The sequence below is a fragment of the Morone saxatilis genome, unplaced genomic scaffold, assembly GCF_004916995.1.
Source record: "Morone saxatilis isolate NCDOM2014 unplaced genomic scaffold, NCSU_SB_2.0 Contig21, whole genome shotgun sequence".
In the NCBI taxonomy this organism is placed as follows: domain Eukaryota; kingdom Metazoa; phylum Chordata; class Actinopteri; family Moronidae; genus Morone; species Morone saxatilis.
The window spans coordinates 18,869,261-18,882,332 of record NW_023339774.1 but is presented as its reverse complement, the minus strand read 5'-3'; the positions used below and the strand labels follow the sequence as shown (position 1 = coordinate 18,882,332).

General features: G+C 36.9%; 1 protein-coding gene across 1 annotated transcript; it reads left to right on the top strand.

The window, feature by feature from the left end:
• The first annotated feature begins 6,162 nt into the window (after window positions 1–6,162).
• arid6 (AT-rich interaction domain 6) lies at window positions 6,163–10,330 on the top strand. Its single transcript, XM_035667502.1, has 6 exons — window positions 6,163–6,305; window positions 7,000–7,162; window positions 7,508–7,560; window positions 7,726–7,823; window positions 7,916–8,072; window positions 8,682–10,330. The coding sequence occupies exons 1-6, from the start codon at window positions 6,294–6,296 to the stop codon at window positions 10,011–10,013; spliced, it is 1,815 nt and encodes a 604-aa protein (XP_035523395.1). The 5' UTR covers window positions 6,163–6,293; the 3' UTR covers window positions 10,014–10,330.
• The last annotated feature ends 2,742 nt before the right edge of the window (window positions 10,331–13,072 follow it).

Sequence of the window (13,072 nt, the reverse complement as noted above, 5' to 3'; positions counted from 1 at the left end):
GCATGATTTAAAAGTGATGTTCAACAACAGCTTACTTGTCAATGCAATATTTATGGTCGATCCATTATGCTAGGCAATCTTAATTACCTTGCTGCATTCCATGACTAAGTACGTAGAAGTGGAAGCAAGTGAAATACACACTATATGACGAGAAGCCCCATGAGAAACACTTTATAGCTTATTTGATTTAGCTGTCTGTCTGTTTTTATTATGATGTTTTATCACAGCTGACTTCAATCTTTGTGTTTTTGTATTTTATCACTGTGCAAATAAAGTTAAACTTTGTCAGTGAAAGCAGAATACAACAGTGAAACTAAATCTTACTGTAATATTTATCTAGGCTAACTCAACTATTTATTTTAGTGATTCATGCACAATTAAACAAACATATCTCTCAACATGATCTGTCTGATGTAGACAGATCAGTGTTTGATCTCTTCTCTTACAGGGTTAATTACAGGCTGTGATTTATTTATTTATTTTTTACTATTGATGCCAAGATGAAATCTAAAGATGAAGTCTATTTTTTTCTCCTGCACTGTTAGACTTCCGTAGATCTTGCAACAATGCAACTATTATTTTCACAGATACATTTAAAGTCACAGACATTGATACCTTCCCATGCACTCCACCAACTTATGTTTTATACTTGATTTTCACACTGACACAATTATATTTGGCCACTGCAGACTGACGTGTCATTGCAGGAAAAGCACAGTTGTAATTAATATCATTAGTAAAGCATTTGTGTCCCACTTCCAGGGAGGCTGTTGTTAATGTAATTAGTCAACACCTACTGCTGTGACGAGACAAAACTTATCCTCTGTGCAATTAAAGTAATATTAACCGGTTGACTCTGATGGATAAAGGTGACACATACGTATATGTGTATTTTGTGACACTGAAATAAATAAATTAAAAGAGAAACATATTTAATGTTTGTTTAACACCATATGTAGCTAAAAGTCATGCAATGTTATATTGCTGTGGATATTCCTCTATGGTTATCTTACTCAGTAGACTTTAATACAAATTGTAAGAGATGTGACTGTAGCTGGTTGGTCATTCAGAGCAAAGAACATCCTTCAGTTTAAATGCATCTTTAGGAATGTGTCTCATTCTCAATTGATATTGAAATGAAACATCAGAAAGGAGAATATTTTCTTTTTTTCTTTCTTTCGCTCTCTCTTTCTCTGTAATTGTGATGTCTATTTTGTGAAGTCACTTTTTAGTGTTGGGTCAGTGATTAGGTTGTTTCTTTGCAGTAAAACAAAAAAATAATATTCTTAAATCTTCTTAAATTCTCATGTTTTGTCTGATATTAGGTGTACTATTACTACAAGAAATTCTTGTCCTGTCAGTAAACCTGAAGGCTCTAAATCTGTGTAAATACCAATACGAATTGTCTCACTGGAGCAATGATCTGTAATGGGATTATTGACTCACTGAAGAACATGTGTGAGGTATTTGTAGAAACAACTTTCACATTTTAAAGGATTTAGTTTTTCCACCAACAATTCAGAATATTAAAGGAACACTTGAAGATTGCACATGAAACATATAAATAAGTATCATTTACACTGATATAAACAAATCTCTTTCGATTTTATTGTAACTTGGAGGAAATATCAGTCAACCTAACATGAATAAAAGCTTGTCACTCAGCAGGCTTCCTTGGTTGAACTTGTAAAAGAGGTTTTTTCACAAGCTGTGTTATTAAGGAAATGTCTGCAATTTTTTCCCCCGTTCTGCCTTGTTCCCAGTAAAGGTGTGTATTGTAATCCAGAAGCATGACATCAGACAGTAATTGTTCATCCCTCTTGCATTCTTTCAGCGCAGAAACTGTCTTGTTTTCTAGGCTGTCACTTGCGAGACTCAGACTGGTGGTAGCTGGTGGCCTGGGTTGTGTTGGATGGATGGCCTGAGATGTTTTAATCAGAGAGAAACAACACATGAATTTCATTATTTTTTACTTCAGACCCTTTGAGGTCAACCAGCAACACATATGTGCCACGTGGCAGATATGATAAACAACCTACTGTGTGATCACTTTAGAAACAGGCAGATAAAAAAATATTCTAACAATACTATTGATTTCTCCCACATGTGAAGCTTGTTTGAGCTAAATATTTATTTTATGAAAGTATGCAGGCTTTGGTGAGTTTTATAGCTTTGGTCTTGTAACGGCGAGTTTTTGTACAAACTGTAGTGGTGTTATGGTGATGAAAGGCTGAGGTGGAAAATGGTAATTTAATGCTAATTCATTTGTATTTTAAGCTAATTCCAGTTGTTTCAAAGACAATGATCTGAATGAGCTAAAACACGACTAGAGAATAGTCATAAAATCAGGGAACTGAGTCAGTAATGTCAGTTACACAACTAAGTTTGTTACATTAGGTGTATTCCACTGAGAAAGGGTTTTATTACTACTGAAATCAATTTTTCTTTTGTGAAAGGAAGACAAAGAGTCCACTTTCTAACATTACATAGTCTTGCTTTAAGTTAATCAAATTAAATGTACTTCATTAATTACATATTACTTGGTTGAATCTGTTGTTCATCTATTCTTAAAGCCACACTAAATTATTGTAGGAAGAAAACCTCAAAAATAAACGCATAAAAGTGTGCCTGAACCAAGTTTATATGGCTAGTATGTTAGCAAAAATTCCCTACTTAAAAATATCCAAAGAGCAAACTGGGCACGCACATTTTTGCTGTGGGTGTCTGCTAAAAAAAACATCTGAAACAAACAAATCAAATGCTCATACTATAATTTGCCAGTGACAGATTTGGCTTTCATCATTGACACGGTGTATGAGATAGTCTGCTGGGTGTGGTAGCTATCACTGTCTGTGTAATGGTAGCTGGTGAAGAACAATGAAAGACAGCAATCTATTTATTAGCGGGGCTATTTGTAGTAAATACAGGAATAAACTAAGCTTTGTGCAGACGTGGCATTTAACAAACATAAACACTACTGATGATTCAAAGTGTGTGTGTAGACAATTGTAGTTGACTGGTAGACAGAGCAAAGAGCAACTTTGGAAAACTAACAAATGATATGCAGAATAACTGTGAAACTGCACCGTTCAAATCTCAGCAGACCAAAATATTGACCACATATTTTAGCTCGTACCAGGTCTAAATGAAGTTTATTTACCAGTTCCTGGTTCCTGGGGGCCGGGATCTTTCCTCTGGCTGTCAGGCAGCTAACAGCTAAAATTGCTTACAGCACTGCCATGAGTGAGTTACACCGGAGAACTACTGACCACAGTTGGTCCTCCTCTCTCTTCCTCTCTTTCGACCCCTCCCTCGACTTTCTCATTTAAATTAGTGTGTGGTTACTCTTGACAAGGTGGTTTGATGGTGACCTGATGAATTTTTTCTTGACCTGATCGACATCAGCTCAGCCTGTAGAATCCAGTGTGTAGAGGATTGTTATGGTAGTTGAGGCCACTATTGGACTTAAGCATGGGAGAAACAGCAGCCGAATAAAGGAAATCAGACAGGAGTTTGAATGTCAAATGTAAATTCTGGGCCTACGTACTGCCGATTGGGCTAAAATCTGAAAATAGTTGCAGATTGATGTGTGGGATTCGCAGTAATGGCAAAGAGTCATGCTACAGGAATCTGTTTGAGTCAGTGTTAATATGAACAAAACGTATGCAGTTTTAATATACAGGGAGGGGCCCCATAAGTTGCATTAAATTTTTTGTATTGCGTCACTGGGAAGGGCCCTGTACATGTTGGAATCATTGTCAATAGATTTGCATCAGTTCTTTTCTCTACATACTGTATAGACATTATTGTCTGGATTGGATTCTTTTTTCTATAGCTGTCTGACTTGTTTACCTCAACACCGGTAACATAGGGAACTGTTTCTTCCAAGCAAGTTCATAAACCAGTAGCCTTTGAGCTACATGCATTGTATTCACCCTAACTTCCACTAAATATTAGTCCAAATATAGAAATGTATATGCTGTTTCAGCGTGTTTATTGTTTCTGATTAGCACAATCATAAGAGGACAAACTGAGATATCTCATCCCTGCAAGATATACAATATTAATCACCCAGAGCTGAGCAGGATTAACATAACTTTCCCCAATTCATCTGTCTTCCAATATACATGACAGGTTCTACTTTCATACTGTTGCAAGTTTTACAATGAACACACAGTTGCGTACGGTACTGTGTTTTGATAAGTGTAGTGCCACACCCAGAGTACGCCCATAACCATAACACAATGAAAATAGGCTTCAGCGCAGACAGATGTCATATTCCAATGAAAACACACTGCTGTATCCTAGAATAATTCCAAAAACAGAAAGCATTATTATAGTTCCTGTTGTAATGGTCATTTTCCTTGCTGATTTTTAAAATGCACTCAACATTTTTAGGATGTCCGTCCTTCCCATTCTTGTGAACACAATATCTCAGGAATGCCTTGAGAAAGTGCCCACTGGGACTGGGAAAGATAAACTGATCCGATTTTGGTGGTCAAAGGTCAAGGTCACTGTGATCTCACAATACACTTTTGGAAATAACAAGAATCCATATGTTTATTATGACAACATTTCACATAAATGTCTAACAGGATAAAATGAAAACTTCTGACCATTAGTCAAAAAAATAAGGGAACAGAAGGGTAGACTGTGACTATATTTCACATTTTGTCAGATACTGAGTTTGAGATCTTGCGTGCTCACCTTGAAACTGTGGTGATTGTATAGCTCTTCTGTGCTGTCAGGTTGAAGATGTGTGAAGCGTTCACCTTTTAGAATTTGTAGCTTCTTTGCAGCAACATCTATATTTAAAGCATTGTCCGATGTTGTGGCTATAACTTTGTGTTCTATCATAATCTGCTTTATTGGCCATGCATGTGAACAGATACAAGGAATAAAAAAAAATATATATATTTTTATATCCCTATATCATAAATCAAAACATTTCCCTTGACGGCTTCACAGTCTGTACAGCAAACAACATCTTCTATCCTCATTCCCTTAACTCGAATGAAAAACAACCCCCATTAATGGGCAAAAAGGAAGAAACCTCAGGAAGAGCAACAGAGGAGGAATCCTTCTATCAGACAGAAGAGTCCAGCATTATGGTAAACAGTAGTCCACCACAATCAGCCTTCTCTACTCTCCTGTGTGAAAAGCTTTTAAATGAAGACAGCGTGTTTCTCACTGGTGATTATTTACTGAATTCATACATGTCAATATAGAGATAACTCCCACTTAGCTAAAGATTACACTTAATACCTTTTTATTAAACTATATGAGTCTGGACAGACATGGATGCAAACTGCTACTTTAATGGTTGGCAGAGGTATACAACCATACGGCAGTAATTTCTAGTTTCATTTAACCCAAACATTTACTACAAACAGTGTTGCCAGATTAGGTAATTTAATTTGAAGTTAATTGTAAGTAAATAATTTGATAATTTGGGATAAGAACAAATGAAGGATGTGTCTGACTAATAAAATACATTTCAGTTAATTAAAACCAGGACAAAACTTTTTTTCCGGTTCAAATCATTATTCAGTCATAGCTGTGATAGAAATCTATTCTGTTGTTCAGCTTTGTATGTAATGTGTTCCACACACTCATTTAGACAACCATCAAAATTGAACACATGCACTACATAGCTGCAGCTTTCCAATAAATTGGCCACACCTCTCCTTCGAAAAGTATGAGAGATTGACAAGACACATAGAGACTGTTAATATAACAATGATAATGCAATATTATAATGCACAGTGCTAAGGACTTTTATCTGCTGTTTTTTCAGTGTTTGTTAGACATAATGTCCCAATGTTGAAATGAATAGCAACTGATGTATTTTCTGGGCTCTCATCTGACACTAGTGATTGTAAACGTATACTCAACGCATACTCAAAAGTATTAAAATTTGACTTGTTTAAACAATGCTCTCTGTTACTTGGATAGGATGGATACAAATTTTCAGTTTTCTTTCATTATTCTGCAAATTTATAGGGGAGTATTCCACTAAACCGTTTTTAGCTGCATACTCAGGAACAGGTTCAACCGGTCTGACAATGGAAATCTCAGCAGGAAGACGTTGGAGTAAACACCCCCTCTGTCAGTTGCCCACATTGTCACACAGATACTAACGACAGGTGTGTGACTGACGTGACGCGACATTATTAACTGGCTGCAGTGATTTCAGGTCTCTTTTACCGCACTGGAAGGGAAGCTAACCTGTACACTGCTTGTTCTCTGATCAGCAAGGCAATGAGATAATATAATCCATACTTATTCTCTCAATGGAAACACAGGTGAGGAACAATGGAGTTGATTGTTTTTTATTCATAATAATTGTATAATCTATGATTTTATTTAATTGATATTTGTCATGTACTAGAATTACACTTGCAGTAGCTCTCTTACTGTAAGTATGCAGAAATAAAATCAGGGGAGTGAAGTGCTTTATTTTGACAAGCATTATGATATTAATGCTATATTGTTGTGTTTAAAAAGCATGAATATGATGACAGTAACATGGTAATAGCAAATTAATAATAGTAAATGATATTGTGATAATTAAATGAAAGTAACAGATATTGTCTGAGAAACATATAGTAACATTTTAGTTTAGTTCATTACAGTATTAGAAAACAATGGAAACTATAGAGAATGAAGGAGTGCATTGATGCCATTTATGTCATATCAGTGGTATGTTGTCTCAGCGGACAGGGTTGACTCCACCAAGGCAAGTGCAAACATGTGATATATGGTCAAAAGTGTTTGACAATCATCCGTCAAGATGATGTGACCTTGAAACAGTGAGGCATTGTCCCCAGGATATCTCAGGTTCAGATGTGTGTTTGGTTAAGTAGCGCTGTACATCACATTTCACCTCTAACAGAAGCTCAAAAACAGAACAGTGTCATTTTAAAAAACACCTAAACATTAAATATGAGTCACGATAATCAGCTGAAACATCATCTTATCTGTTAATTGTGTTCTTAGGCACACGCGACTATGGCAAATGGCGAGACCCAAGAGGAGAGAACCAAAGAGTCGGTCGAGGAGAACAGAGAAATGGAGAAACTATTCCTTAAAGATCTCTACATTTTCATGAAGAAAAGAGATACGCCCATCGAGAGAATCCCAAATCTGGGCTTTAAACAAAGTACTTATATCATTAAATATCTATCTATATATTATAACATAAAATATCATTCATTTTATCACATTTGGTGTGAACAAGCTGTTTTATGATGCATTTAGCTTGTTTTATGCACCAAAACAGACCTCCATTTTATATGGTACAGTTATGGATATAACTTGCTATATGGACATAAATAAGACTTTTGGTCGGGCTAAACAAACAATTTGAAGATGTCACTGACATTTTATAGAACAAACAATAAGTTAACTGAGAAAATTATCTGCACGAATTGATAATGCCAATTCTTATAGCCCTACATTATATGATGAAGTGTATTTGATTATGTGTATTTTCTCTATTTTTCAGTTAATTTATATGTGATGTTCAAGACGGTCAGAGAACTGGGTGGCTACCACCAGGTAACCAAATATTTCTAATTTAATATTTCTATTATTATCATTAGTTGTAGTGACAGGCTGTAGGCTGACTTTAAACACTTCTTATATTGATGATGCAAATGATCTGCAACTATAAATGGAATGTGGCATTGGCTCAAATAAATAAAATATCTTGCTGTCTTCCAGGTGACAGCTCAGCAGCTGTGGAAGCAAGTGTACAACATGCTCGGAGGAAACCCTCGAAGCACAAGTGCAGCCACCTGCACCCGCAAACACTATGAGAAGTGAGTTAAACAATGCGAGTTCATTTGTCAGGCAGCAAGTGGGTGCTATGTTTTTAAATCGCTCTAATCTGATGAATATGTTTTTTGTTCAGGCTACTCCTGCCATACGAATGCCACGTAAAAGGCATATCAATGAATATCTTGCCTCATCATCAGCCGAAGCACTTCCCATTTACCAGCTTCAGCAATGATGATGATGATGGCCAGAGACCGGCTAAACGCAAACTGTTATCAATACCTCTGCGCCAGGTTGGTATCATTTTATACTCAAACAATATAAAAAAAAACAGTTTTTTCTCAACTGTTTTGCAGAAACAGTTATTCATTATAATAATTAGTAAACAAGTACATCCGGCTGTTTGGATTTTATATATATATGTTCTATTTTAATATATGGTATTATACATTAATATTATTTAAAATAAGATCCCAATAATGTTCCAAGTTGGTTAAACTTCTTCAATTTATACTGCACTGAACAATACATTAAAGCAAAATATGCTTTTTTGCTTTTTTGAGAGATAGATGAAAAGATTGATACCACTCACAGGTTAATACGTAGCTGAAGCCAGCGACTTGTTGTCTAGCTTAGCATTAAGACTGGAAACATGGTGAAACAGCAAGCTACCTCTAAAGTTTGTTATTTTATTTTTTAAATTTTTATAAGTGAGCTTTAGGGGTGCTGGAAGGCTAGCTGTTTTCCCATTGCCAGTTTTTATGCTAAGCTAAGCGGTTGTAGCTTCATATTCAGCATACAGACATGAGACTGGTGTCAAACTTTTCATCTAATTCTTGGCAAAGTAGCAAATAACATCTAACATCCTTTAACATCTGATGGACCACTTTCTATTCCAACAGAACCCACATATCCCCCAGTCAGACCATCATGTGAGAACCTTTCATCTGTCGTTCCCCTACACTCATGTCTATCAACCAAGGCACACAGTTATGCCCCCCTATGTCCCTATCTCGTCCTCAGTGTTGACACCCCTTGCCTCTCAGCCCCGGTTTTCTTTTGAGCCTTATAATATAAACGGAACAGAGAGGGTTAAGGAGCCACTGGAACGCTTGCGCTCCCTGGCAGAACGGTACAAGACCTCATCTGGATTGACGGAGCCTCTAAACCTCAGCGTTAAAGCATCAAATCGGGAAACCAACAGCAACCCTGCCTCATCGTTTGCCCCACCTTCATCCAACAAGAGCCCAAAGTTTTTGAATAAACCCTCCCCTTTGTACACTCCTCAGTGCCAACAAAGGTGTGAGATACAAGATGGTGAGGCAGGTTCAGGAGACACAGCACATTCATATCATGTGAAAGCTAGGGAGACATACGCCGTTGATGTCAAAGCTACGACAGCCTCAAGCAGCCCCACACATGGCCCCACACTTAGAACAGACGAAGGCCCCACCACAACAGTCCAAAACCCTAGCTCTCCAAAAACAGACTTCACAATTCAACCAAAAGAAGGAAGAAAGGGGAGTCCAGAAGTAAAGGAGCCTAATCTCAGTCATATTCTGCCCAGCCTCCCTCGAGAGAATGGAGGCGATGTGGAAATTGAAATACCTCTGTCTGTGTTCCATAACTGGCTCCGGCTGTGCAGATCTTCATCCATGATGCATGGAGATAAGCAACTTCCTACTCTTCCTACTCTGGAAGAACAGTCTGGACAGAAGTATTGTCACAATACAGATGTCCTCCCAACTGACCTCAGATGTCGCATTAATCCCAAAAGCCAGAGCTCAGTCCCCGAGGATCTACGGCTGAGGCAGAGCCCGACACCAGCCATCCAGACAACTGGTAATCACCACAATACAAGCCAAAATCCTTTTACCAGATACAGTTCTTTACCTTCCAGTGGCATTCTGAAAAATGCAGCCAGCCAGGATGTCTATCCTTTTGATCAGCAGGATATTAATAAGTCATACATCTCCAAACCCCCAAACTGCAGGGATGCATATGACCAAGAGACCCAGGGTCCCCTCATCCAAGTGAAAATGGACTATAATCCCCTCACAGTTCAGCAAAAGTTTGCATCGTATAAGTCCTATAATGAAGACCTAGTTCAGGCAGGGAAGTCACAGATGGGTCCCTCAGCTGTGCTAATGATGGATCCCAGCTCCACTTCTCTGTTGCAGCTCACCACTGAAGAGGTGATGAAGCTGAAGAAAATCATCTCGAGCTCAACGTAAAGATCAGTTCAAATCATTACACAGACACTCCAACACCACATTGAAGCTGACTCACATGCCACTGCTCTTTCATATATTGTATCTTATTAAAGTTTTACACTGTGTATATATTTAAATATATTTGTAAAAAGTGTGACATTAACAACAATCATAATTTTATCAATAATTAATTCACAGGAACACAGCTTGATTGAAGGAGAATGTGCTCTGTTTTTATGGTTCCTTATGCTATTTTTTATGTTTTTTCTGTGCAGTAATATTATTTGTATTATACATTTAATACCTTTAACCTAATTATAATGTAAATCTAAATAAATTCAAATGAATAAAACAGAAGTTTCATGACTCATTTGTTGATTGGGTGATCCTGTCATCTTTATTTCACACGACTATGGTGTTTTTTCATGAATCCGTTCAAACAATCAATTACTTTTTATCAAGCTTATCAATCTTTCTCTTTTAAGAGTAGATATAAAATGGTTGAAAAAGGCAGAACAACCATTACTGCACATTTATGCCATCTAATACAAGAATTACAACTTGTACGGAGGTAGTGGCCTCAAGCTATATTCTGGACGAGGTGTGGTAGTTATTGTCAGACATACACGTCATTTTATTCCCAGCAGAATCTGCCAGTTTCAATTTCCTCACTAATTAAATAGCCAATAAACATATTACATAATATTTATAGCTGCCTGTGTGCGTTCAGATTTGTGGTCATATTTAAAGGGAGCGTTCTCTAATTTTCCCCCTTTTTGTTTAATAATCAAAGTCTTCACTTCTAATCTTTAATATTCAAATCTTAAATTTGTTACTTCTGCCCTTTATGAACATTTAATGTGCATAGAAGAACCATTAAAGCAGTTAAGTTAAAAGAACATACGTCAACTGCGCTTGAGTCAGCTTTGTTTTTATTTGTTTGTCAGACCAGCATGATTGAAGCTTAGTCTACTATTACGTTATTGTTATCGCCATAACTATTTATTAGATTCAATAAATAACATGGAATTTTTAGGTGTGACAACATGAAAATAGAACTGACACTCCTATCACTGTAACTTTAGATGCTGACTATTGCGTGCAAATTGCTCATTAACATTACAAAAGTCCTGTGATAACTATGATGGGTTCATTGTCCAAAAAATGTATTTCATCTGAATAGGGCTTTAAACCATTAATAGAGAGAGACGTACTAAAAAGGTATCGGCTTACAAGCTAATTCCACGTCATTCTTGGGTTTGTTTTGTTCACTTGTTTACCTGCTCTTTATCACATGAGATGCATCACTGAGGTTTCTAAATGCTAGAATTATAAATGATAGTGGTGATTGTAAGAAATCAATGTATGATGACATTTAAGCAAGTGTTTAACTGTTGTTTCTCATCGCTAAACTCATTCTTTGTTGAACAAGTTTGTTCGTAAACAAGTTAACACCTTTGTTTTGACTTACACAATACTAAAAGCATTTGAATGAGAGGGATTTACTGAGCTTACTATAGACATCTGGCCTTTATTTAACGGCTAGGAAGCTCTCAGGCATTTCATAATATGACACTTTAAAGTTGTAAAAATTGTCTTGCAGAGCTGGAATAGTCAGACATTGACATTCAGTTGGGATTCATGCCCTTGAAAGATCGTGATTACGGCACAAGAACATTCTGTACCAGACACAGGAAGACCTGACCTATTGGCTAGTTCTAAATAATATTATTTAGTTTTTTAGTTAGTTAGTTAGTTTATAACTGAGTAATATTGATATATTAATATTTAACTTTCTGCGTTTTTGGTGTAACAAAAAAAATTGTAAAAAACTTAAATTGTAGCATATTGATATTTATTTAATTTACTTGCTGAGTACCTGATAACTCAACTCACGCAGCATGTTGCTATCAATGTGACACCTTTACAATACTTGTTTTGTCCAGCCATAGTTGAAACCCCTTAGAATAAATTAAAATAATTTCATGGTTCTAGCTTTACATTTGTGAACTCATTAATAAACTTATCAAGTAAATGTAATCAAGTAAAAAGAACAATATTTCCTCTGAAATGTACGATAAAAATGGCTCATTCTAAGGTAACAGAAACACAACAATTTTCAAGTGATTATACACTAATGAAACTACTACATTACTGGTGGTAACAGTAAGTGCAGTTTAATACTATGGGTCAAAACACTCCTGGAACAGCTACTTTGTCAGAAATAACTACAACATAAGAGCAATTGTTTTTTTCATTTATGGCAGCCAAACAGACTACTGTCTTTTTAGTAAAGAAGTCAGGCAGTAATTGGCCTTTTCCATTATTCTATGAGCAACTATGAGCTGTGTAATTCTTTACAGCATGAACCTGTGAACAGCAGGGCACAGTGAAAGGAGTTGGTTACTTCGCTGAGAGGTTCGAGGTGTGCAGCCTGTCGCCTGCAGCTCTTCATCAACCACCTCCCTGTGGCTGCTCCTTTTTTAATTCATTAATCCCTGCAATATTTCAACTGATTCGCTGTCAAAAAATGGCCGTTGGTTTCTTTTGTAGACATATTTTTGATGAACGATAGCGATCACTGAGCTCACTGACTAGCACATTACCTGTGACTGCTTCATAAATAAAGTCAACTTGTCCTTTGCAAGTTAAGTGTTTTTAATGTGAAGCTGCAACAGGAATGTCACCACCAACAAACATTTCGTAATACTGCACATATAAACACCGATCAGCCACAACATTATGAGCACTGACTGATGAAGTGAATAAGACTATCTCATTATCATGGCACCTGTTGGGTGGGATATATTAGGCAGCAAGTCAACATTTTGTCCTCAAAGTTGATGTGTTATAAGCAGGAGAAATGGGCAGCGTGAGAATTTGAGCGACTTTGACAAGAGCTAAATTGTGATGGCTAGACGACTGAGTCAAAGCTTCTCCAAAACTGCAGGTTTTGTGGGGTGTTCCCGGTCTGCAGTGGTCAGTACCTATCAAAAGTGCTCCAAGGAAGGAAAAGTGGTGAACCGGAGACAGGGTCATGGGACTCACTGATGTACATGGGGAGTGAAGGCTGGCCCGTG